Genomic DNA, 25,816 nt, shown 5'->3' with positions numbered 1-25,816 from the left:
GTCCAGCAGTGAAAGCGCCGAGTCCTACACTGGATCGCCAGGGAATTCCCAAGAGCCTGAGTTCTTGAAGCAGCAAATCTGAGTTCATATTCCTGCTCTGTCTCTTAGTCTATCACCTTGGGCAAGTCCCTTCCTTCCTCAGACTGTTTCCCTTGCTTGTAATAAAACAAGAGAAACTGCTACAGCACCGGGAGCAAGGCCACGTGGTCTGAACCGCAGACTGACCACGTGCTCACTGAGTGACCTTAAGCAGCGTAGTCAACCTCTCTGAGCCTCTGTTTCCTCCCCCGTGAGCAGACAACAATAGAGCATCTTCTTCACAGCATCACTTCACTTCACGGCAAACAGATGGGGAAACAGTGATAGACTTTATTTTTTTAGGCTCCAAAATCACTGCAGATGGTGACTGCGGCCATGAAATTAAAAGACATTTGCTCCTTGGATGAAAAGCTATGACCAACCTAAACAGCATATTAAAAAGCAGAGACATTACTTTGCCGACACAGGTCCGTCTAGTCAAGGCTATGGTTTTTCCAGTAGTCATGTATGGATGTGAGAGTTGGATTATAAAGAAAGTTGAGTGCCAAAGAATTGATACTTTTGAACTGTGGTGTTGAAGAAGACTCTTGAGAGTCCCTTGGACAGCTGGGAGATCCAACCAGTCCATCCTAAAGGAGATCAGTCCTGACTATTCATTGGAAGGACTGATGCTGAAGCTGAAGCTCTAATACTTTGGCCATGTGATGCAAACAACTGACTCATTTGAAAAGACCCTCATGCTGGGAAAGACTGAAGGAGGGAGAAGAAGAGGGTGACAGAGGATGAGATGGTTGGATGGCATCAGCGACTCAATGGACATGAGTTTGAGTAAATTTCAGGAGTTGGTGATGGACAGGGAAGCCTGGAGTGCTGCAGTCTGTGGGGTCACAGAGTCTGATACGACTGAGTGACTGAACTGAACTGAACTTCACAGCATTGTTATGTAAAGTAAATGAATTGACATGGACACCTCTCCCTGTCCTTTGGTAGTTCCTCCTCAGGGTCCCAACTTCTTGGAGCTCAGTCTTTGACCCTTTTGTCTAAGCTCCCTCACTCTTTGGGTTTAAAATGCCACCCCTATGTCACTATTTACAAATGTAAATCTCCAGGTCATTCTCTTTCTCAGAACGCCACTCTGTATATCCAACTGTTTAATTGACATCTCTACCAAAACATCCAGTACTATCCTTTTCTCTTATTTATTTATTTTTTTATTGGAGGAAAATTGTTTTACGATGCTATGTTGGTTTCTGCCATTGTTGTACAGCAGAATCCAGTACTATTTTAAACCTCTCACATCTGAAAACTGAACTCTTGACCTCCCCAACACTGATCTTCCAGGGTCTTCCATCTCATTTCTGGAAAGTCTGTCCTTCCACAGGCTCAGGCTATTGTCAAGGCCAGTCATGTTGTCTGTGCCTTAAAGTATGAGAAACTGACCATCTCTCACCACCTCCACGGTCCCACACGGCTCCAAGCTGCCATCAACCTCTGACCTTGGCCAACCAAGGACTTCCTGGTCCCTTGCTTCCTTTCCACCCTGCCCCTTGATGTTGCTGATTGTCCACAAAGCACCCAGAGTGGCTTGATCTAACCAATAGCACCTCTCTCCTCTGCTCAAAACCCTCCAGCATCTCACTGACCAGGCCCCACAGGTGTGGCTCTTTGCCCCCACCAGACTGGCCCCAAAGCTACTCCTCAAAGTGGGGTACACTCCCACACCAGAGCTGTGTTCCTGACATCCCCTCTGCCTGGAAGGCTGGTTCCTTAGTGGTCTCACTCTCACCCTCTTCAAATCTTTACTCAAAGGTCTAAGCAAGCATTCTAGACAGCCCAGCACCCCGGGCCCCTCTTGCCTCTTTCACGTATACATCACCTTCTAACATTCTGTTTCCTTCTTTGTCTATCACCTGCCTTTCTCCCTCTGAAGGTAAGTTCTATTCATGACTTTATCCCTAGAGCCTAGAACAGGGCCTGAATTAATCATTCTTAGCTCTAATTATATTTCATTATTTAGCCAATGGTAACTGGCCGGTTTCAGCAACTGTACTTTATGCCCAAACCACCAAACAATGTATAGGAGACCAAGCTAAATAAGTAAACAAGCTAAAAGCTACTTGTATGCTAGAAGCTCAACTCTTCAGAGGTATATTAAGAAAAAAATAATACACAAAAACTATACTAGTTTTTATCATAAAATTATGGTGGGCTTCTTTCTGTTTTCTGATTGTCTCTGTTTTTCTACTATTGCTTTAAAAGTAAAATAAAAATTTAACTTGTTTTTAAAAACAACTGGTAATCAGGTTTAAAAGGGCTCAGCCTCACTAAAAATCAAGGAAATGCAAACTAAAGTGACAAGAGACCATTCGTCTCAATCCCCTGGTAGTCCTGTGAATGATACAACAGGCCTTCTGGAGAGCACTTTGGCAACAGCTATTAAATCTGATTCTATTTCTCAGCATCCACCTAAAGAAACACTTGTACATGTGCAGGAGGAGACACGTTCAGGAGTGTTCGCTGATGTATCCTGTATCTCCAGGGGAAATTCTGAAAGTGATCTGAATGTCCAGCAATAGGTGAGTTGTTAAACTATGGGACATCCGTACTGTGGGTTTCTTTGCAGCCATTAAACAGAACACAGCAGATGTACAAGCCTGGAGGAATCACTAGGGCAAACAGCTAGGTGAAAAAGGTGAGTTCTCAAACAACATTTCCCCAGCTATGATATAAGATTTGGAAATAATATATTTCTGTAAGTCATTAAAAAGGTGAAGAAGTTAACTCATCATTCTGATGGAGGTAGAGGTAAGACAGTGGAATAAGGCAGTAGCTAATTAGCCTTTGAATTCCTAAGTATCATGAGAATATATGCATATAGTAATTATGTAATTAAAAATAAATTATATTTTTAAATAAGGAGAAAGATAAAATGACTCCCCATATTCAACCACCCCACAGTTCCCCTTAAATTGACTTCTGTTAAGCCTTTCATGGGAGGTCCACCATTGAGCGCGTCCTCCTTTGAGCAACCATGGCAGGGAATAAGGACTCCAAGGGCAGGAGGAAATGAGGGAATGGGATAGAAGAGGGATGAGGGAACAGTGCAGAGGGAAAGCAGAATGCAAGGAAAAATGTGACGAGAAAGAGGGAAGGGAAATGCTGTGAGAAAGCAACTTCACACTCATCTGAATCCTCTTATTATCCCTCTCTGTAAGGTCTCTTCCCAACGCATGGCTTCCAAGGGCCTCACAGCATCCCAGAGAACTACAGGAAGTTATCTTCACCCTCACTGGCTCTTCATGTGACTTGTTACCAAGAATTCTGGGGAAACATGCTTTCATTAGACATATCTATTTTTTACAACGTCCCTACATTCTATCCTTCTGAGAGAGTAGACCTCCAGGCCCTTCACCATGGAGGGGTGGGGAAGGGAGACAGACGAGTCCACCTGTGGCTGTAGTCATCACCCTGAAAAGGACGTCAGAGTCACATGGGAGCTGACAAGAACGTCAGTGCCCAGACCCGTCCCCATTCCACTCAACTCTGGGGTGGGACCTGCCCAAGCTCCCAAGCAATTCCAATGAACAGCCAGAGCTGTGAATACTGCTTTAAAGCTTGCTGATGGTCCATAAAACCATCGAGTAATACCAGAGGTGCCAAACTTCCCTACTTACAACATTCCAATCTCTTCCTCAAAAGGTTACTGGTCAATGAGACTTGGAATCCCAATTCTCATTCCACAGGGGAAAAAAGTATACTAACCTCCCAGCAGCCTGCTAGTCACAGCCTGTACCCAGCAGGGAACCAAAAGTAGGTGGGGAAGGGGTGGATCCCAGGACCCAGCTCAGCCACCACCGTGCAGTGGGGTTTGGCTATGTCCCACCTCTGCATCTCAGATTTTCTCTTCTGCAGAACAGAGCCATCACCTCCCTCCTCCCAAGGACAGAGTAAGGACAACTTTCAGGATGTGCCTTTGCGGACTTGGAATCCACTGGAAGGGAGGCACTCTTAAAATGTGTGGGGTAATTTTAAATTGATATCCCAAACATGTTGGGAAACAGAACATACATTCTCTGGGTTACTCATCTAGGATAAAAAGGAACCTCTCTCTCTTCTTCTCTCCCTCCCATCCATCCATCCATCCATTCATTTTCCTTCCTAGTTGTGGGTGGGGCAGGGGCAGGGGGAACACCCTCTACAAGCATCTTGAGGTATTTTCTTCCCGAGAGTCAACTGTCATCTCTCAGATCCTAAAAAACGACCTCACCCACTGAAAAGCAACATTCTTCTCCACTCCCTCAAGTCTTCTCTAGGTTTCCAAGATTCTTAACAATTTTCTCTCCCAGAAACATCAAAACACCACTGCAGACAGGCAGCCTGGGACATTCTCTGAGGTTTTTTTGTTTTTGTCTTTGGCTTCCCTTTAAAACAGTCATCAGGTTAAGCAAAAACAAGCAAAAGTGCTTTAGCAGAAAGATTTCCCATTAAGTGGTGTCAATAAAGAGATCGTGTTTTTTCCGAAGAAGTAGTTATGCCGACACTTCTAACCCTGGCCTTGCTTAGAGTCGCCACAGCTGCCCCCTCCCCTGGAGTCTGGACTCCAGCTGTTTAGGGTTGTGGGGGAGTAGTTGGTGGGAGCAGGATTGGAACGTACGCCCCTTGGCCAGCAGCGCACAGGCGGACCCCAGGATCCTGCCAGGTGCTTGCATTCTTCCAGGGAACCTCAGGGAATGCAGGCGGCTTAAGGAATGCATCTAGATGGCGCAAGTGTTTTCCACACTCTGCCTCACAGCTAGCATCTGTTTAACAGCTGATCCAGATGTGGATATCCGGGCATGGCTAGGCCCAACCTATCCCAGGAGCAGGAGCCGGGATTGCAGGGCCCAGATTGAGGCTCTAGAGAGGGCAGAGGCACTGGGAAGGCCCCTCCTTCCCAATTCTCCCTGATGGGAACGGAGATTCTACCACTCGCAAAGTGCTCCCCTGGGGTGAAGCTTCACAGCTTCCTGAGACCCCTCTCTTGGAAGAGCCCATTTCACATGGAGGAAACTTCAGGGGATGCTCTGCTGGAGGCCACCGGAGTCCCCTACACCGTGGGGGAGACAGGCAGCACGTGCCAGACCAGCCCCGTGCCTCTCTGTGGGGCTGGAGCCAAGGCCAAGCCCTCTCATCTACTCAAGGCCTTTGCTCCAGCAACCAGCCCCTCTGCCCTTGACCACTCCCATCCAGGCTTATGCCTCCACCGCTTTTGATGACATCTTCCTGACATCCCATTTACAACTGCAAACACCTCCTGACCCTCATCACTCCTCACACTCCATTTTCTCGATTTATTTTCCCCCAGAGCAGTTGCCATCCACCACCGGAATAAGGGCCACAAGGGGTGAGCTCCTCCTCTCTTTTGCTCACTCCCGGGTACATGGTCCTAGGACAGCGCCAGGTGCAGAGCAGGTGTTCACTACACACTTGCAGCTTGAATACTGAACAGATTACAGGCTCGCTACTTCCTGTGATCTTAGAACTTCAAGGACACCAGGAAAGCATCACATATATTTCCATTTCTCTCTCAGGGCTGATCTTCCTTTCCCTACCCTCCAATGGGGATAAGGCAGGCAGCACCATGGCTTTGAAACAGGAAGGAAGGGGACAGAGCGCAACCTCGAGAAGAACAACATGAAAGTGAAAGTCGCTCAGTCGTGTCCGACTCTTTGCAACTCCATGGACTGTACAGTCCGTGGAATTCTCCCGGCCAGAATACTGGAGTGGGTAGCCTTTCCCTTCACCAGGGGTTCTTTCCAACCCAGGGATCCAACCCAGGTCTCTCCCACATTGCAGGCGGATTCTTAACCAGCTGAGCCACCAGGGAAGCCCAAGAATACTGGAGTGTGTAGCCTATCCCTTCTCCAGGGGATCTTCTCAACCCAGGAATCGAACTGGTGTCTCCTGCCTTGCAGGTGGGTTCTTTACCAACTGAACTATCAGGGAAGCCCCAGAGTCCACATACCAGGGAAGCCATATAGTCACAGGACATGACAAAAACCGATTAGAACTACCTAGATCCAAGATGGTGAAAGATTCAACTTCCAGATTCAACTTGAGCCTCATTATATCTTCATTGTAATATATTAGCTAAATAAATCAGCACCATAACAGTTCAGAGCTAACCCTAAAAGGCTAAATAGTGGGCAACGGCCCAATGCCTGGAAATCCTTGCCCTTCCTCCCACCCGAAAGAGTTAGAATCCTCCCACTCATTAGCCTGTGAAATTACCCAGCCCATAAAAACTAACCAAGCCATATTTCAGAGCCTCTGGTCCTCCAAGATGGCCCACACTCTGTGGAGTATGTTTCACTCTAAATAAATTCACTTCTTACCTATCATTTTGTCTCTCACTGGATTCTTTCTGAGACATCAAAAACCCGAGCTTCACGAAGTCTTGACAAGTGTGTGATCTCAACTAAGAGTGTGGGTTCAAGTCCCAATCTGAGCTGCACTGTTTTGGTTTCAGAATTTCCCAGGGCCACTCCTGGTCCTGAGTGCCAGGAAAGCCACAAGTTCATCCTGGCCGTCTAAAAGCTGGAGGGTCTGGATCTGCTGCCCACCCAGATGGTGAGTCAGACAGCTGCACTTGGCTTTCCTCCAAACCAGGGGCCACATGTGGCTCCTCACTACTTGGGAGGGAGCCCTGGGCTTGAGGGTGGACAAGTACAAGAGATCAACGCGGGGCCTCAGACCCTGAGCAGAAGAGACCCTCCTGAACCGCCAGATACAGACAACACCCTGCTCCTCCAGAGTTTTTGAGCCTCTTATTACCTCTGAGCAGGTCCAGGTGGCTCAGAGGTGAAGAACCTGCCTGCTGGTGCAGGAGACCTAAGAGCCTTGCGGGCGCAGGAGGGCCTAGAGGAGCCATCCCACGTTGAAGGTCAGGAAGGGCAGTGGTGAGGAGATACCCCTCGTCCAAGGTAAGGAACAATGGCTGCACTTCGCTGGAGCAGCCGCAAAGAGATACCCCACGCCCAAGGTAAGAGAAACCCAAGTAAGACGGTAGGTGTTGCAAGAGGGCATCAGAGGGCAAACACACTGAAACCATACTCACAGAAAACTAGTCAATCTAATCACACTAGGACCACAGCCTGTCTAACTCAATGAAACTAAGCCATGCCCGTGGGGCAACCCAAGGCGGGCGGGTCATGGTGGAGAGATCTGACAGAATGTGGTCCACTGGAGAAGGAAATGGCAAACCACTTCAGTATCCTTGCCTTGAGAACCCCATAAACAGTATGAAAAGGCAAAATGATAGGATACTGAAAAAGAAACTCCCCAGGTCAGTAGGTGCCCAATATGCTACTGGAGATCAGTAGAGAAATAACTCCAGAAAGAATGAAGGGATGGAGCCAAAGCAAAAACAATACTCAGCTGTGGACGTGACTGGTGATAGAAGCAAGGTCCGATGCTGTAAAGAGCAATATTGCATAGGAACCTGGAATGTCAGGTCCATGAATCAAGGCAAATTGAAAGTGGTCAAACAAGGGATGGCAAGAGTGAATGTTGACATTCTAAGAATCAGTGAACTGAAATGGACTGGAATGGGTGAATTTAACTCAGATGACCATTATATCTACTACTGCGGGCAGGAATCCCTCAGAAGAAATGGAGTGGCCATCATGGTCAACAAAAGAGTCTGAAATGCAGTACTTGGATGCAATCTCAAAAACGACAGAATGATCTCTGTTCGTTTCCAAGGCAAACCATTCAATATCACAGTAATCCAAGTCTATGCCCCAACCAGTAATGCTGAAGAAGCTGAAGTTGAACGGTTCTATGAAGACCTACAAGACCTTTTAGAACTAACACCCGAAAAAGATGTTCTTTTCATTATAGGGGACTGGAATGCAAAAGTAGGAAGTCAAGAAACACCTAGAGTAACAGGCAAATTTGGCCTTGGAATACAGAATGAAGCAGGGCAAAGACTGATAGAGTTTTGCCAAGAAAATGCTCTGGTCATAACAAACACCCTCTTCCAACAACACAAGAGAAGACTCTACACATGGACATCACCAGATGGTCAACACCAAAATCAGACTGATTATATTCTTTGCAGCCAAAGATGGAGAAGCTCTATACAGTCAGCAAAAACAAGACCAGGAGCTGACTGTGGCTCAGACCATGAACTCCTTATTGCCAAATTCAGACTTAAATTGAAGAAAGTAGGGAAAACCGCTAGACCATTCAGGTATGACCTAAATCAAATCCCTTATGATTATACAGTGGAAGTGAGAAATAGATTTAAGGGCCTAGATCTGATAGAGTGCCTGATGAACTATGGAATGAGGTTCGTGACATTGTACAGGAGACAGGGATCAAGACCATTCCCATAGAAAAGAAATGCAAAAAAGCAAAATGGCTGTCTGGGGAGGACTTACAAATAGCTGTGAAAAGAAGAGAAGTGAAAAGCAAAGGAGAAAAGGAAAGATATAAACATCTGAATGCAGAGTTCCAAAGAATAGCAAGAAGAGATAAGAAAGCCTTCTTCAGCGATCAATGCACAGAAATAGAGGAAAACAACAGAATGGGAAAGACTAGGAATCTCTTCAAGAAAATCAGAGATACCAAAGGAACATTTCATGCAAAGATGAGCTCGATAAAGGACAGAAATGGTATGGACCTAACAGAAGCAGAAGATATTAAGAAGAGGTGGCAAGAATACACAGAAGAACTGTACAAAAAAGATCTTCACGACCCAGATAATCACGATGGTGTGATCACTCATCTAGAGCCAGACATCCTGGAATGTGAAGTCAAGTGGGCCTTAGAAAGCATCACTACGAACAAAGCTAGTGGAGGTGATGGAATTCCAGTGGAGCTATTCCAAATCCTGAAAGATGATGCTGTGAAAATGCTGCACTCAATATGCCAGCACATTTAGAAAACTCAGCAGTGGCCACAGGACTGGAAAAGGTCAGTTTTCATTCCAATCCCAAAGAAAGGCAATGCCAAAGAATGCTCAAACTACCGCACAACTGCACTCATCTCACACGCTAGTAAAGTAATGCTTAAAATTCTCCAAGCCAGGCTTCAGCAATATGTGAACCGTGAACTTCCTGATGTTCAAGCTGGTTTTATAAAAGGCAGAGGAACCAGAGATCAAATTGCCAACATCTGCTGGATTATAGAAAAAGCAAGAGAGTTCCAGAAAAACATCTATTTCTGCTTTATTGACTATGCCAAAGCCTTTGACTGTGTGGATCACAATAAACTGTGGAAAATTCTGAAAGAGATGGGAATACCAGACCACCTGACCTGCCTCTTGAGAAATTTGTATGCAGGTCAGGAAGCAACAGTTAGAACTGGACATGGAACAACAGACTGGTTCCAAATAGGAAAAGGAGTACATCAAGGCTGTATATTGTCACCCTGTTTACTTAACTTATATGCAGAGTACATCATGAGAAACGCTGGACTGGAAGAAACACAAGCTGGAATCAAGATTGCCAGGAGAAATATCAATAACCTCAGATATGCAGATGACACCACCCTTACGGCAGAAAGTGAAGAGAAACTAAAAAGCATCTTGATGAAAGTGAAAGAGGAGAGTGAAAAAGTTGGCTTAAAGCTCAACATTCAGAAAACTAAGATCATGGCATCCGGTCCCACCACTTCATGGGAACTAGATTGGGAAACAGTGCAAACAGTGTCAGACTTTATTTTTCTGGGCTCCAAAATCACTGCAGATGGTGACTGCAGCCATGAAATTAAAAGATGCTTACTCCTTGGAAGGAAAGTGATGACCAACCTAGATAGCATATTCAAAAGCAGAGACATTACTTTGCCAACAAAGGTCCGTCTAGTCAAGGCTATGGTTTTTCCTGTGGTCATGTATGGATGTGAGAGTTGGACTGTGAAGAAGGCTGAGCGCCAAAGAATTGATGCTTTTGAACTGTGGTGTTGGAGAAGACTCTTGAGAGTCCCTTGGACTGCAAGGAGATCCAACCAGTCCATTCTGAAGGAGACCAGCCCTGGGATTTCTTTGGAAGGAATGATGCTAAAGCTGAAACTCCAGTACTTTGGCCACCTCATGTGAAGAGTTGACTCATTGGAAAAGACTCTGATGCTGGGAGGGATTGGGGGCAGGAGGAGAAGGGGACGACAGAGGATGAGATGGCTGGATGGCATCACTGACTCAATAGACGTGAGTCTGAGTGAACTCCGGGAGTTGGTGATGGATAGGGAGGCCTGGCGTGTTGCGATTCATGAGGTCGCAAAGAGTCGGACACGACTGAGCGACTGATCTGATCTGATCTGATCTGATCACCTCTGAACTTCCAACATTCCTGAGATGGCAGGATCATCCTCATTCACCAGATAAGAAAGCCAAGCCTCAGAGAAGTTGAGGGGTCTGCTTGCCTGAGGTCACACAGGCAGCTAGAAGCAATATGGAACCAACTTTTGAACAATGATCTACTGAGGATTTATCATGCTCAGCAAAGACACACTTGACATGGTCGCTTCCGTTAATGGTTCACATTCTACTCTGGAGAAGTGGAAACTTCCAAATCTCAACCCACAGTCTTTCAGCAGAGTTCACCTTCCACCAGGGCTGCCACAGACTGGCCAGCAGCAGGGAAGCTCCAGAGCTTCAGACCTGAGATTCTGGTCTGAAGGCTTCATGTGCGTCATGAGGTCTGGCACACAGAGCCCTGGGTGAGGCCTGAGAGACACGATCTTTGGCTGCCAACAACTGCCTGTATTCGACATCAGAGGACCCATTCAGAAGTGACAGACTTTTGATGGTGTGCCTTTGGATGAGCTTCAATCATCAGATGTCTGGTAGAACATGAGCTTGTGGCTCATGGAGCAGGGAGCAGTGCCTTGCACACAGCAGGTGCTCAATAAACGAGGGTTCCATGAATTGTGAGTCTGCCAGGCCCAAGCTCCCCAGTGGGGTCAGAGGGGCCAGGAGTGCACAGCCGGGGGCTTCCTGCCTGGATCCCACACTCTGGTTAGGGGGCCATCCCCACCTTGGCAATCTAGGCCGCACTTGGCAGGGATGCTGCCTGGAGCCAGGGCCCCTTAGCACCCCTCTGAGCTTGCCGAGCCCCATGCCCTCCTGGGTGGTGTTACCTGGGAGACGTGGGACTGCGTCTTCTCGCTCTCGCCGTCACCCTCCGTCTTGTCGGCCAGCAGCCCCTGCACCTGGTACTCCAGCACGTAGCTGTCAATGAAGCGCTCCAGCTCCTCGATCTCCTGGGAGCGGCTGCTCCCGGCCTCGGAGGAGGCGGACGCTGCTGAAGAGTTCTCCATCCCTCCCACTCAGGGGCCTGGGCTGCGGGAGGCAGAGGACAGATGGGCTCGGTGAGATGACGCTGCTGGAGGCAGAGATGGGGACCCCACCTGAGAAGCCCTCCCCCTCCCGGAGGCACTCCCTCATCCATCCTGCCCTCTCCCAAGCTCTCGAGCAGCCAGTGGGGTGCCGTCTGGCCTTTATCGAGTGAAGAGGAAGCTGTCATTCCTCCTGGGGGGTCGGGAAGGAGACTCAGGCCCAGAGAAGGGCCAGTATTGTGCCTAATTGTCCAGCATTGTAACTGGCGCCATGCTGGGTGTCAGTTCATACCTAGACCTTACCACTCAGGAGAAAGTGGAAAATTGGACCCAGCCTACCACTCCAGCCCCATTTCCCAACATGGAGTTAACAAAATCTATCATAAAGCAGAATAAGACCGACTGCAGGTGTCTATGTCCCTGACTCCAGCATTGAGAAATACAGGGGGTCCCCAGACACAGACGGTTTAAAGGGCCTGCGCCTCCAAGGAATACCTCCTTCCAAAGACATGTTTTCTTTTTGGACACCAGACTATTCCTAAATTTGGTGAAGACGGTAGGCGATAACGTGATTCTGCGGCCCTGTTAATGGTGTGTCCAGTAGGACACACGCTATACTCAGTCTCTAAGGACATGACTAGCTTTTAATGATACAATGTGTAAGGCCCAGCAGGTTGCCTGGGAGGGCATGGTTCAGCCTTGGACACTGCCTGGTCACCCTCCATAGAAGCATGACGCCCTCAGTAACAGCTCAGGCCCTCTCCCTGAGAAGCTTAACATAAAGTTTGACCAGTGTTCTATGGATATCTATTAAAGTCCACCAATAAAACTGCTGTCCCTAGGAGGAATTCCCTGGCAGTCCAGGGGTTAGGACTCTGCACTTTCACTGCATAGGACATAAGTTCCATCCCTGGTCAAGGAACTAAGATCCTATATGCCTTGAGGCATTGCTTAAAAAAAATAAAAAGCTGTCCGTCTCCAAGAGGACTGGTTAACCTAGCAGCTGCAGGGGCCCAGGCCTGCAGGGACACCTCCACTGTCCACTCTTGTCCTCAAAGCTCCCCACAGCCCACCTGGAAGTTGAGAAAGCTAGAACCATTCTTACCACTAGGTCCCTTCCTAGCAGGGACACCCCCCAACCCCTACTCCTGACAGGAAGGGGCTTTAAAGCTGGTCTGGCGTCCCTTCCACTGTCTGGAAATCAGTGCTTTCCAGGGGGAGCAGACTGAGCAGAAAAAGCAGAGATTGCACACGGCTTCACCATCAGAACTAGTACAAGGGTCCTCTACCAAATCACCAGCCTTAGACACACAAAGTGAAGTGAGTGAGGTCGCTCAACAAAGACCCAAGTAAATGCACGGGCTGAGACCACAAAGGGCTTTCGGAGCCTTGAACGTGTTGTGGATAATAAAGACAACTTCCTAGTATGTTTAGAGAACACTTGAATTTCAAAACCCTGGATTACTGAGAGCTTTTTTAGGACACAGTTATTCACCAACACTTAAGAGTTTGTTGAGTTTTCAATCGTAATGGATCCAAAACAGGACAAGAAGCGGCCCGAGGGGTTCCAGAAATGCTGCGAGACCGTGAATGCTGACTCCCCCAAACCCTCGACAGGCTCCCTGGAGGCTGCGTGGACCACGGGAAGGATGGTCACGCAAGCGGACACACGTTCTCCAGCTGATTTCCGGATTCAGGTTTTGGCTCTTGGCTGCTGCATGAGATCCAGCCTCCCTTGGACCCCAGACCAGCTACAGAGGGTAGGTGCTGGGCTTCTGAGCTCAGTAACCTCGGGGCTCGTGGGTGTGTCCACCTGCCCCAGAGGGAGGAGACTATGGTTTCAGGCTTGGGTGCTCTCTTCAGACTAGGGGAACCCAGGGATGGGGGCCTGGGTGGCGGTGAGTGTGCAGGCAGGCACTTTGCTCAGATTGAAATAAGTGTGCCTAGTGGTGCGAGGGCCACTTCCTCCACCTGCCACCCAAGGCCCAGAGTGGTCTTACGTCCTTCCTACCACCAACCCCACCGCTCAGACAGCTGCCTCCTGCCCCCTGGCCACTCTGCTTTTTGTCCTGAATGTAAGTCAAGTGTGGCAGGCTTCAGAACTCAAGAGAGCCCTGAGCATACACCTTCTCCCAGTTACTCAATCAAACATTAACCTAGGAACTCCTGGGAGAGGATTTTGTAAATGTAATTAAACTCCAAGTCAGCAGACCTGAAGACTCAGAGTATTCAGGAGGGCCTGACCCAATCACATGAACCCCTTACATCTGGGGCTGGAGGGAGAGACAGAGTTGCTGGCCTGAAGGAGAAGGAATGTGTGCAAGGTTCGTGGGCAGCCTTGAGAGGCTGAGAGCCATTCCTGGTCAATGACTGATCAGGAAAAGTGCTTCCGGCCTGCAACAGCAAGAAGTAAATTCAACAAGCCCTGAGTTTGGGGGCAGGTTTTGTCTCCCAGAGCCTCCAGACCAGAACTCAGCCTGACCGACACCCTGATTTCAGCTTCCTGCTATACCGAGAGGGGCTTCTGACTTCCAGCCCTGTGAGATGATAAACAGGCATCATTCTAAGCCTTTAAGTTTGTGGCAATAAACCACTAACACGGGATCCTCTTTCTGCCTCTGTGCTTTTGCTCACACTGTGTCCCTCACCCAGTCACTTTTCCCTTCCTTCCACCTGCCCAGTCTCAGGGTCCTTATACTCACGAGGGGCTAGAACCTTAGAGGCCAGTGCCAACTAGCCCAATCCCTGGCTTTAACAGCAGTGAGTGGGCAAAGGATTCACCCAGTCTCAGTCTAGGGGTATGAATACGGCAACCCCTATTAATAACAGGAGCTGCTAATGTACCTGCACGGGTAGCCTGGAACAGCACCCTCCTCAGCACTCCATCCAAGGCCTTCATCCACTTACCCCTCAGTGTAACTCTATGCAATCGATACAAAAAGAGAAAACTAGGGTTCAGAGAGGTTAAGTAACTTGCCCAAGATCACACAGCGGAGCTCCGGTCGACCTGCACCTCACTGCCTCTTTTTTTATTAGAATATAATTGCTTTACAACATTGCGTTAGTTTCTACTGTACAACAAAGTGAATCAGGTATGCGTGCGTGCTAAGTCGTGTCCAACTCTGCACGACCCCATGGACTGGTGTAGCCCGCCAGGCTCCTCTGTCCATGGGATTCTCCAGGCAAGAATACTGGAGTGGGTTGCCATGTCCTTTTCCTGGGGATAGTCCTCACCCAGGGATCAAACCTGCACCTCTTACATCTCCTACACTGGCAGGGGGGGCGGGTCCTTTACCACTAGTGCCACCTGGGAAGCCCAGCTCAGGTACATGCATACGTACATCCCCGCCCTTCTGGACTTCCTGTCACTGCCCCCCCGCCCCGCCCCCGCCATCCCATCCATCTAGGTCATCACAGGGCATGGAGCTGAGCTTCCTGGGCTTTACCATCCCACCTCCTGGCAGCCTGCTCAGGCCCTCAGGAAATCTCCCACTCCTTTTACCACCGTCCTTCCAAAGCCCAGTGAATTCTTCAGTGCTGTGTGTGTGTGTGTGTGTGTGTCCTAACCTCCACTGGTCTGCAGGCTCGAGAGGGCTGGGCCCCGTGCCTCACTCACGCACGGCCCTGGGCAGGCGGCCGGCCTCAGCAGGATGGGGTGATAAGGTCAGTGCCCAGAGAAGGCTGAAAAGGAGCTGCCTGCAGAAAAGGCCAATGTCTAAGGCCCCGCCCATGATTCCTCGAAGAACTTCAGATCTTATCACGGGCTTCTGGCTCCTGTCTCAGGAGCGGGCAGAGGGCTGGGCTCCGTAGGAACTAGACAGGAGTGTTTCCAGGAGGACCGAGTGCCCGGCCCGGCCTGCACAGCAGGCTCAGCCCTGCCCTGCTGGGCCTTTCCATGGGCCTGTCACGGGGCCACACCATCATCCCGGGAGGGAGGCCGGGGGCAGAAATCACCCCCTCCTGGCTCACTGACGAAAGGGGGGACTTGAGACACATTCCCACCCTGGAGAATCCTGGTGCCCAGAGGGAAAAGGAGCAGCCCCCACACTGGTCGCTGGTCTTGGAGACGCCCTCCTACTCCAGTCACTGCGGCCCAGGCAGGGTCTCCCGCGCAGCCTGACTGCACGTCCCCTCGGCTGCCCAGGGCTCCTCGGACACATGCCAACAGCCCCTGCAGGAGCCCCGCTGGCCCCTGCACCTCGGAGCGGGAGGAGCTGACAGCCACCGTGGCAGCCCTGGATGGGGACAAACCCTCCCTCTCGGTCTCTCAGATAACAGCTGAGGCACCTTCTCCGTGGTCCCGCAGGGTGACCCAGGGCACGGAGCCCAGAGGCCCAGTAGTGACCAGTCCGTGACGCCCCTTTGCCGACCCCCTCCTCCCGTGTCTCTCCCCCCAGGGAGACCCATTCCTAGGGCATCACTTGGGTTGGGCTCATTTGTCTGTTCTACAATGAACCCCAACCAGGGTGCAGGTCCCTCCTTCAGAAGAAAAGCCCCGAGCTTTCTCTCTTTACCAGAGAAGAGGGAGGTGGAAGAGAGGAGACTGGGCCTACATCATCCATCTCCTAGGCCATTAGCTAGGCACTCACTCCCTCACTTTCAACAAAGGTAAAGTATCTATAATTCAAAACATACCACTGAAGCCATTTTCAAGCATACAATTCAGTGGCATTAAGTACATGCATCAAGCTATGGTTTTTCCAGTGGTCATGTACGGATGTGAGAGTTGGACTATAAAGAAAGCTGAGTGCCGAAGAATTGATGCTTTTGAACTGTGGTGTTGGAGAAGGCTCTCAAGAGTCCCTTGGACTGCAAGGAGATCCAACCAGTCCATCATAAAGGAGATCAGTCCTGGGTGTTCTTTGGAAGGACTGATGCTGTAGCTGAAACTCCAACACTTTGGCCACCTGATTCGAAGAACTGACTCATTGGACAAGACCCTGATGCTGGGAAAGATTGAAGGCAGGAGGAGAAGGGGATGACAGAGGATGAGATGGTTGGATGGCCTCACCGACTCGATGGACATGAGTTTGAGCAAGCTGCAGGAGTTGGTGATGGACAGGGATGCCTGGCATGCTGCAGTCCATGGGGTCGCAAAGAGTCAGACACGACTGAGCAACTGAATTGAACTGAAGTACATTCACAGTATTATGTAAGCACCATCACTATCTATTTCCAGAAAATTGTCATCATCCCAACAGAAACCTGCTGCCCATTAAACAGCCCTCCATCCCCTGACACAGCCCCTGGCAACTGCTCTACTTTCTCTCTGAACTTGGCTCCTCTGCATACCTCATTTAGGTGGTGTCATACAACATCCGTCCTTTTGTGACTGGCTTATTTCACCTCTGATGTTTTCAAGACTCATTCATGTTGTAAAATGTGTCGGAATTTCACACCTTTTTGTGGATGAATAAGACACTGTGTTACAATAACAGACTTATGTATGGACCACATTTTGTTTATCCATTCACTCATCAATGGACACTCAGGCTGTTCTCACCTTTGGCTATTGTGATTAATGCTGCTACGAACATGGGTGTACAAGTACCTGTTTGAGTTCCTGTTTGTAATTCTCTGGGGTAAAAGCCTAGAAGGACCTCTCTGCTTTTAACGTAAAAACAGTGAGGAGGCCCAGAGTGAACTCCAGGCTGGTGGAGACCAGGGAAATAAAGAGATACTTCTCTCCAGGACTTGTTCTGCTCCCTTCCGGCTAGTGCTCTGGGGTCTCCTCCTGGCTCTGCTTCTCATTCACAGGGTATGTGCTCAGTCACTCCAGTTGTGTCCAATTCTTTGCGACCCCGTGGACTGCAGCTCACCAGGCTCTTCTGTCCATGGGGTTCTCCAGGCAAGAATACTGGAGTGGGTTGCCATGCCCTCCTCCAGGGGATCTTCCCAACCCAGGGATCGAACCCGTGTCTCCTGCACTGGCAGGTGGGTTCTTCACCACCACCACCACCTGGGAAGCATGGATCAGGGTGGGAAATCCCTTCTTCACCACTAACACCCACCTGGGAGGCATGGATCAGAGTGGGGAATCCCCAAACAGCTAGGCTGCTGGGTAAGCTGAGAGCCAGCAAGAAGAGCTTCCGTTTTAATGATTAGTGAAAAGTGGAAAGGGGGCTGGGCCCAGAGGAAGAAGAAAAAGAGGAGAGGTTGGACGAGGAGAAGAAACACCTCTTGTAGCTGCAGCCATCCAAGATATGGCCTGTGGGGCTGCAGCCAGATCTCAGGAACATGCCCTTTTGTCTTTGGGGCTCCCCTCCTCGCGCCGCCGTGCCCCCCAGCCCCTGCCAGGTGATGGATGCCCAGGAACAAAAAGGCAGGCAGCAGGCGTGGGGAAAGTGCTGAGGCCGAACTTTGCTGTAAAGGGCAGGCAGCCCCAGAGCCTGCAGGCAGGAGGCGGGGCCCGGGTGGGCACAGCTGCAGGAGGGGCACAGAGGGGCTGAGGCCATGGGGCACTGTGGTTCCTTGGGAAACCAGCGTCAGCAAAGGCACTTCTGCTGACACCGCGGGCTCAGGCTGAGGTCAGGAATCTCGCTCCCCCCACCCTCGGGGCCTGCCTGCCTCTCAACCTTCGCAGGGGCTCACAGAGCTACATCAAGGACGCGGGGTGTACAGGAGAAGGCAGGGCCCAGAGAGGAAAAGCTGGAACCATCCCAGCCTTCTCAGCATCCTTTCGCATCGGCCCTGTGACAAATGGCATTAGCAGCTGTAAATGTAGCCAATCCCTTTAAGAACAGCCAGGCATTAGAGGAATTACCTCCTCCCCAACCCCAGGACCAGTTCAGTGACCTGCCAACCAGATGACAGCCTCTGCTTAGCGGCCTGCCAGCTCTTCTCAGGGGGCACCCAACAATTCCGGGCCCCAGAAAGGGCAGCCCTGTGCCCCTCACCCTCCAGCGGACCCTTTCGCCTCAGGCCTTCAGCACACAGCTCGGCCAGGACTTTCTCAGAGAGGAAGCCCAGGGCTCATTTCCCGGCTTTCGGCTCCACAAAGGGTCTGGCCTCCTGGTCCACAGGCCCCGCTACAGGGAGTGGGCTAGTGACCCCGGGGGGACTCACGGGTCTGTCCCCGCAAACCCAGCAGGACAGCAACTCTGCAGACGGATAACAGGCCCCTCTGAGCTGTGGTGGGCGGCAGGGCCCAGCCAGTCAGCACCACTCCCCCACTGCTGAATGAATCGCATCCACCACTGCTTCTCCACCACCCCTTTCCCAAGCTGCTGGGCCTCAGTCCCCCGTCCGGACCCCCTCCAGCGGGTGCTCCTGGTGACCCCGCTCCACACCAAGGCCTGCCCTTCTCCCTTCCTGCCTCCACACAGAGCTGACAACTGGCACCTACACACAGAGCCTGTAGTCCCCAGAGCAGGGCCAGGCCAGGCCGCCCCACTGGGAGTGTGGGAGGAGAGAGGCCAGCTGCCAGGGGAGGAGGGCGCCCAGAGCCCTCCCCGAGGAAACCACGGGCACCCCCTTCACCATGTCCTGCTGCCAAGCCACCCCTCCAAGTCCAGCCCACGTCCCACCTCCTGCACAGACAGGACTCAGGAAGAATGCCTTCCCTTCCCCTCAAGCTGCAGCCCTCATGCTTAGGGACTCTGGGCCTGCTAGTGTTCACCACAGAAAAGCAGGGGGCTTTGGGAGAGGCCTCTGTGCACAGGAGCCTCAGACCCTCAACCACCGGAAGTGGAGAAGTTCAGAAACACCAGGAGGAGCTGGAGGCTACCTCAGATATCAGCATCGCTTACCGTCGCAGAAGTGAGGACACCCGGTGTCCCCCACATGATACCAGTGTAACCCTCTGTCACTCAAACATCAGACAGGTCTTAGCTAGGGCGGTGTTTTTCTAACTGCAGGTCTCCGTGGCTTTTGTGGACTGCAAAATAAACTGAAAAAAATCCAGGAGACACAGGTTTGATCCCTGGCTGGGGAAGATCCCCTGGAGGAGGGCATGGCAACCCACTCCAGTATCCTTGCCTGGACAATCCCATGGACAGAGGAGCCTGGTGGGCTACAGTCCATGGGATCACAAAGAGTCAGTCATGACTGAGCACACACAAGACAAAATCATGATCTCAGCATTAAAATGGTAGAATGCAGTTGAAAATTCCAGTGAGTAACACACATTAAAAGTGGAACTATTGTTTCATGGAAATTTTGTCTCATCTAAATATATCACGGAAATATATTTTTATTTCTGTGATGCGTGGTCAAAAGAGTTTATGAAAAGTGGCCCAGAGCAGCGCTTCCCAAACTTGCACGTATGCAGTGATCACAGGCGATTTTGTTAAAATGCAGATTTGGATTCAGTGGACCCCAGGTGGGGCCCGAGAGGCTGCATGTCTCACCAGCTCCCAGTTGGTGATGTTGCTGCTGGTCAGAGGACCATGCTTTGCATAGCCAAGATCTAGAAAAACCTGTCACATCCTTTCTATCCACTCTTCAGCTATTCCATCCTGGCTGGAAGATGGGTAGATTCTCCATCCTGACTCTCTGGCCAGCTGGCCAGCTCCCAGGGTAAGGGGCAGTTTCTCTCATGGCTGACTTAGGGTCAGGCAGGACCTCAACAGGCTGAATGAGGGTTTATCTGTGGGCCCTAGGACCGCCTACTTCCACCCTGGGATCTCAGCATCAGGAACACATAACAGCACTCGCTTAGAATCCAACAGGGCCAGACATACTCATCTGCTGTCACCAAGTTGGAGGGGCTCCTGAAATCTAAGCCATGTGACCTCAACAGATCTTAAGAGAATTCAGCGGTCCAGCCACTGCTCTATCTCTGGATGCTCCTGCTGTCCTTTATCGTGTAGATGAGGACACTGGAGCCCAGAGAAGGGGAGGACCTGCTTGGAGCCATTCAGATGCCTAAGGGATAGAGCTTGGCCTGTAATGCAGGTCCCCAAGCCCCTGAGAGTCTCCCATCCCCAGAAACCCCCTCCTGAGCTGAGTCACCTCTCCCTTCCCCCTGTGACTGCCAACGTCTTTGGACCCCAAGAGCAGTTCTGGGTCACAGTCATTAACATCAGCCAGTTACTCCTAAATAACAGACGATGCCCAAGTCATTGCACCATTTTCACACCCTCACTCCACACAGGGCCCTGGGCCAAGCTCTGTGGATCTTTCAGAGCTTCCATGGAGAGACCACAGGACCTGGGCCTCACTGCTCTCTCCCCAGAGCAGCCTCCGGATAACTGAGAAGCTGGACTGGTTTTGCCAGTTGGGGTACAGATCACCACGAGCCTGGAAGGCAGGAGGGATGCTGCGAACCCTTCTCTCCCCAGCATGCTCACCACAGCAGCACCAGGAGAGGCATCTGAGGAGGGAGTCTGGGGGAGACAGAACAGATGCACCCATCGCGGTCCATGCACAGGACACCCCATCACATTCCAGTCTCTCAACTGGGATTTCCTCTGGAGGAAAAAGGGGCTTCCCAGGTGGCGCAGTGGTAAAGAATCCGCTTGCCAATGCAGGAGACGCAAGAGATTCAGGTTCAATCCCTGGGTTGAGAAGATCCCCTAGAGGAGGGCATGGCAACCCACTCCAGTATTCTTGCCTGGAAAATCCCATAGGTAGAGAAGCCTGGCAGGCTATAGTCCATGGGGTCGCAACGAGTCGGACGTGATTGAGCGACTGAGAATGCACGCTGGAGGAAAAATAGACACTCTCCAACCCTGCGGAGGCCTCCATACCAGCAGAGGAGCCCAGACCAACTAGGAGGAGGGCATCCAGGATGGACTCGGGATGCACAGCCCCTGCTCTGTCCCTGGACGGCCCTGCTGTCCAGGTCTGCCCTCCCCTCCAGCCTCCGGGGCCAACAGGAGCCTCCACGGGGCTCCAGGCACTGACTCCACACCTGCTCCCTCCGCCAAGCACAGGCTGCCTCCGGACACCTTCTCATCCTCCCCTGTGCTGTTACCCAACTCTTATCCTGCTCTTGAATTTTTTATGGGGTTTTATCTTGTCCTGACAAGACTTCACGGTCCTTGGAGGCCCTGCTTCTTCCTGTATTTCTCACCATCCCAAGCCCAGGACGGCAGACTGGCCTACGGCTCCCCAGCCCTCTCGTGTCCAGCCTGGGGCACTCCTTCCCTAAGAGTGGGGTTCCCCAGCTCCTTTGCCCACTGCTGCTGGGCCCAGGCTCCCCTCCAGCCCCCTTCCCAGCTCTTAGAACGGTGCAGCCAAGGATGCTTGGGAGTGGGGAGGGGCGGGGGGGAACCTGTCCCATCCCCCACCCCTACATCTGCCAGAGTCACCTGGTCTCAGAACCAAGACTGCAATCTCTTCCCACCACATTCTAGACCTTTCTTAAGGCAACTCACCTCCACAGGTAATGAGCACCTGTATGCTGTATGCTGTGCCCCACAGGTTTGAGGAAGCACGGAAGTCACAGGCCCCAGGGTCACTGGTCAGCCAAGCCCCACACCTGGCGGGAGTCAGGTACCTTCTTCCCTGCCCCCTCCCCCTAAGACAGAGGAACATCACAGTTCCGGGTTCCAACGCTGGCTAAACCAAGCTCTGTAACCTTGGGTAGCCTGTTTCCGCATCTTTAAAGTTGACTGGTAATAAATGTACCATCTCGGTAAAGTGTTGGGAGGATGAAGTGAGAAGGAACTCATGAGAAGTTGAGAGTGTGGGTCCCACCCCCAGCCTTCAAAAGCTTCCGAGTTGACGGACAAAGAGTGGAAACTTGGAGCACGCCCGGACGGGAGCCCCATGGTGCCCTGCTCTGAGCTCGGCGCCACACCTGGGAGAGCAGCCCAGGTGAAGGCCTCAGAGCTCCTCCGGGCCTCGTGGCCCAGTGCCAGTCTCAGGCGACACCCTCTCCACTGCCTCGTTCCGGGCATTCAGGGTCCCCAGCATCCTGCTCCCTGGTAACACCCTCTCCACTGCCTCGCTCGGGGCATCCAGGGTCCCCACCATCCTGCTCCCTCCTGGCCAGGGCTTCGCAAGCCAGCCCAGCTGGAGCAGTGACAGGCCTGGGTGGTTTCCGAGAGGCTGGTGGGGGGTCTCAGGAGCTGGAGCAGGCTCCACACAGCCTGTCCCTGGGGGTGGGAGGGCAGGGGGCTGTGACCCCTGGGCCAGTCTCACCACTGAGGAGGACAGCTGGCTCCCTCCGAGACCAGCATCCCTGCCCTCTGCCCTCCTCACCCTACAGGCCGCTCAGTCAAGCCCACCTCCTGATGCCACCCTGACCACCCCAGCCCACAGAGTCCCCCTGAACACCCACAGCAGCTGCCCACTGGGCCTTTCAGCCTTTGTCCCCGCCACCTTGGATGACCAACTCTTCCCACACAGGCATGTAACCACAAAGCAGAGGCCGCAAAGGCTCATTCGGGGTCATGCCATTTCGTCTGTCCAGTATTTTTAAAATATTCAAGCCAATTTTACAAACCAGAAGATGTCACGGTAAAATCCCCATTTCTGATTTTCTTCAAAGACCGGGAGATCCACCAATACTGGCCCACCTCCCCACGCTGGAAGCATGACCAAAGCGAGGCTGAGCTCTTCAGATAGGGCAGGCAATGGCCAGTTCTCCATTGACCCCAACGCTCCCTAAAGTCTCCCCACGGCCCACAGCTATCACTCTCATGAGGCTCCACTCACTCACACGTTACCTGCCTGGTCCTCGCTAACATCCAAGTTTGAGACCCTCCTGCAAGAAAGTAATGAGAAGTGTCCCTAAGAACCTGGCAATCAAGAACAAGGATTGTCCCCTGGGAGCTACAATGGGAAATCAATACACAACAGTCCAAAATAGAAACATGCAGAGTCACTGCAAAGGGGGAGAAAAGAAGGTTTCCAGATCAGCAGGACGCCACCCTAACCTGGTTGAAGACAAGCCACAGAGTTATTACAGGAAGACTGTGTCACTCTGCAATGATTGAGCTGCACTGGAAACAGAAAACTGTCAACCACAGAAGGCAGTGTACCCCCAAAGTCTGTTCAGGGAAAGAGGTGCACCTCCTGGGTGTCTTGAGGGGGTCCAGGTAAATGGACAGGGTTGTCCCACTGTTCCCTGTAAAGCCCCCACCGCACTCCAGCTCAGCCCTAACGCGGTCTCAGGGGCTGCCTCCTTCCTCGGCTGAACTACAAGCTCTTGGAGGCCGAGGACACGCCTGCTCCTTTCCCTGTGACCTGGGAGCCAGACCTGAGCCCACTGCAGACATTCAGTTAATCACTGAGTATTTGATATGAAATTAAAAGACGCTTACTACTTGGAAGGAAAGTTATGACCAACCTAGATAGCATATTCAAAAGCAGAGACCTTACTTTGACAACAAAGGTCCGTCTAGTCAAGGCTATGGTTTTTCCTGTGGTCATGTATGGATGTGAGAGTTGGACTATAAAGAAAGCTGAGCACTGAAGAATTAATGCTTTTGAACTGTGGTGTTGGAGAAGACTCTTGAGAGTCCCTTGGACTGCAAGGAGATCCAACCAGTCCATTCTGAAGGAGACCAGCCCTGGGATTTCTTTGGAAGGAATGATGCTAAAGCTGAAACTCCAGTACTTTGGCCACCTCATGTGAAGAGTTGACTCACTGGAAAAGACTCTGATGCTGGGAGGGATTGGGGGCAGGAGGAGAAGGGGACGACAGAGGATGAGATGGCTGGATGGCATCACTTGACTCCATGGACATGAGTCTGGGTGAACTCCGGGAGTTGGTGATGGACAGGGAGGCCTGGCGTGCTGCAATTCATGGGGTCGCAAAGAGTCGGACACGACTGAGCGACTGATCTGATCTGATCTGATCTGATTTGATATGAACTGGAGCATATAGAAAGCTGAGTGCTGAAGAATTGATGCCTTTGAACTAAGGCGCTGGAAAAAACTCTCGAGAGTCCCTTGGACAGCAAAGAGATCAAACCAGTCAATCCTAAAGGAAATCAGCCCTGAATATTCATTGGAAGGAACGATGCTGAAGCTGAAGCTCCCATACTTTGGCCACCTGATGTGAAGAGCTGACTCACTGGAAAAGACCCTGATGCTGGGAAAGATTAAAGGCAGGAGGAGAAGGGGCGACAGATGGTTGGATGGCATCACTGACTCAATGGACATGAGTGTGAGCAAACTCTGGCAGAGACAGGGAAGCCTGGTGTGCTGCAGTCCACGGGGTTGCAAAGAGTCGGGCATGACTGAATTACTAGACAACAACAATTTGGGGCTTCCCTGGAGGTTCAGTGGTTAAAAAAAAAAATCCGCCTGCCAATGCAAGAGACATGGGTTCGATCCCTGGTCTCGGAATATCCCACATGCCTCGGAGCAACTAAGCCCATGCATCACAACTACTGAGCCTGTGCTCTAGAGCCAGGGAGCTGCAACTACGGAAGCCCGTGCCCCCTGAAGCCCGTGATCCACAAGCCAAAGCAATGAGAAGCCCTTGCATCGCAACTGGAGAGCAGCCCCCACTCACAACTAGAGAAAAGCCCTCACAGCAACGAAGACCCAGCACAACCACAAAGAAGTAAACACAGGGTTAAACAACAACACCTTGATGATGAATTCTCAGCAATCAGAAAATGGATGACAAGTAACTGAGGTTCTGTCCCTTTGGTAATCAGCAGGCAGGTAGCAGCTGGCTGCCAGTGGGCAGAGATGGGGGGGCGCATGTTAGCAGTGAAATTAGCTAGCACGGCAGGCTGGGGGAAGACCCCTCTTTGGCTGACTAGCCTGCATGTATCACACACGATGCTGGAAGCCCACTGGACAGCAACCACAGGGATCTAAAACTTGACTCAGTGCCTGGGCGCTTATTATTCTCCCTGCATCCGCCAGGAACTGCGGGCAGAACTGAACAGCACGAGCCTAGGAGTGTAAAAACCACAGAAAATGGAAGCGCAGACCCCCTGATTCCAGGCCCTGAGCCAGCACACCCGTGTTGCCCCTGTCTTTGGTGGAGGACCCCAAGAGGGGTGCTCCTACTCAGGGCCAGCTGCATTTGACCTTCACTGAAGCAGGAAAGCAAGCCATTAATATTATATTCCCCACAGACTGTACTCCCCATAGATTCCAAACTCTTTCCCTCTAATATCATACTTACTTTTCAAATTAAACTATACACGGTTCCCTTGACACACAAAAGAAAACAATTAGTATTTACTGAGCATTTACTATGTGCCAAACTCTGTGTTAAATGCTTGTCATATATTTTACGTTAATCCTCAAGACACTCCTATAATGTAGGCACATTTTTGGTCCCATTGTACAAATCAGGAAACCGAAGCAGAGAGGAGTTGCCCAAGGTCATCTGTTAGGGGGTGAGCTGAGTCAGGTGTTGAGCCCAAATGGCTCCAAGATACAGTATGCTGAAGAAATAGAAGTGAGGAGCCCAGAGCCCCACCCACTCAACAAACCAATCCTGGCCCAACATCGCCCATGAGCTGCTGGGCCCCATGGTCACTCCTGAAGCGGGCCCTGGAGCTGCTCCGGGTTAAGGATTTGTGCCTTTCACAGGATAGCA

General features: G+C 51.2%; 1 protein-coding gene across 7 annotated transcripts in view; it reads right to left on the bottom strand.

The window, feature by feature from the left end:
* The window catches only part of CTIF (cap binding complex dependent translation initiation factor), a 324,401-nt gene that overhangs the window by 235,833 nt on the left and 62,752 nt on the right, over positions 1-25,816 (bottom strand). For 6 of the 7 annotated variants that reach the window (XM_070779021.1, XM_019986752.2, XM_019986753.2 and 3 more), the window contains exon 2: positions 11,161-11,362. In XM_070779021.1, the coding sequence (XP_070635122.1) occupies positions 11,161-11,340 (180 nt within the window). In that variant the 5' untranslated portion in view covers positions 11,341-11,362. Of the gene's footprint in view, positions 1-11,160; positions 11,363-16,650; positions 17,035-25,816 lie in introns of those variants that run through there. The other variant, XM_070779019.1, reaches the window with a different exon arrangement.

The sequence above is a fragment of the Bos indicus genome, chromosome 24 (assembly GCF_029378745.1).
Source record: "Bos indicus isolate NIAB-ARS_2022 breed Sahiwal x Tharparkar chromosome 24, NIAB-ARS_B.indTharparkar_mat_pri_1.0, whole genome shotgun sequence".
Taxonomy (NCBI): domain Eukaryota; kingdom Metazoa; phylum Chordata; class Mammalia; order Artiodactyla; family Bovidae; genus Bos; species Bos indicus.
This window is presented reverse-complemented; position numbering and strand designations above follow the sequence as displayed.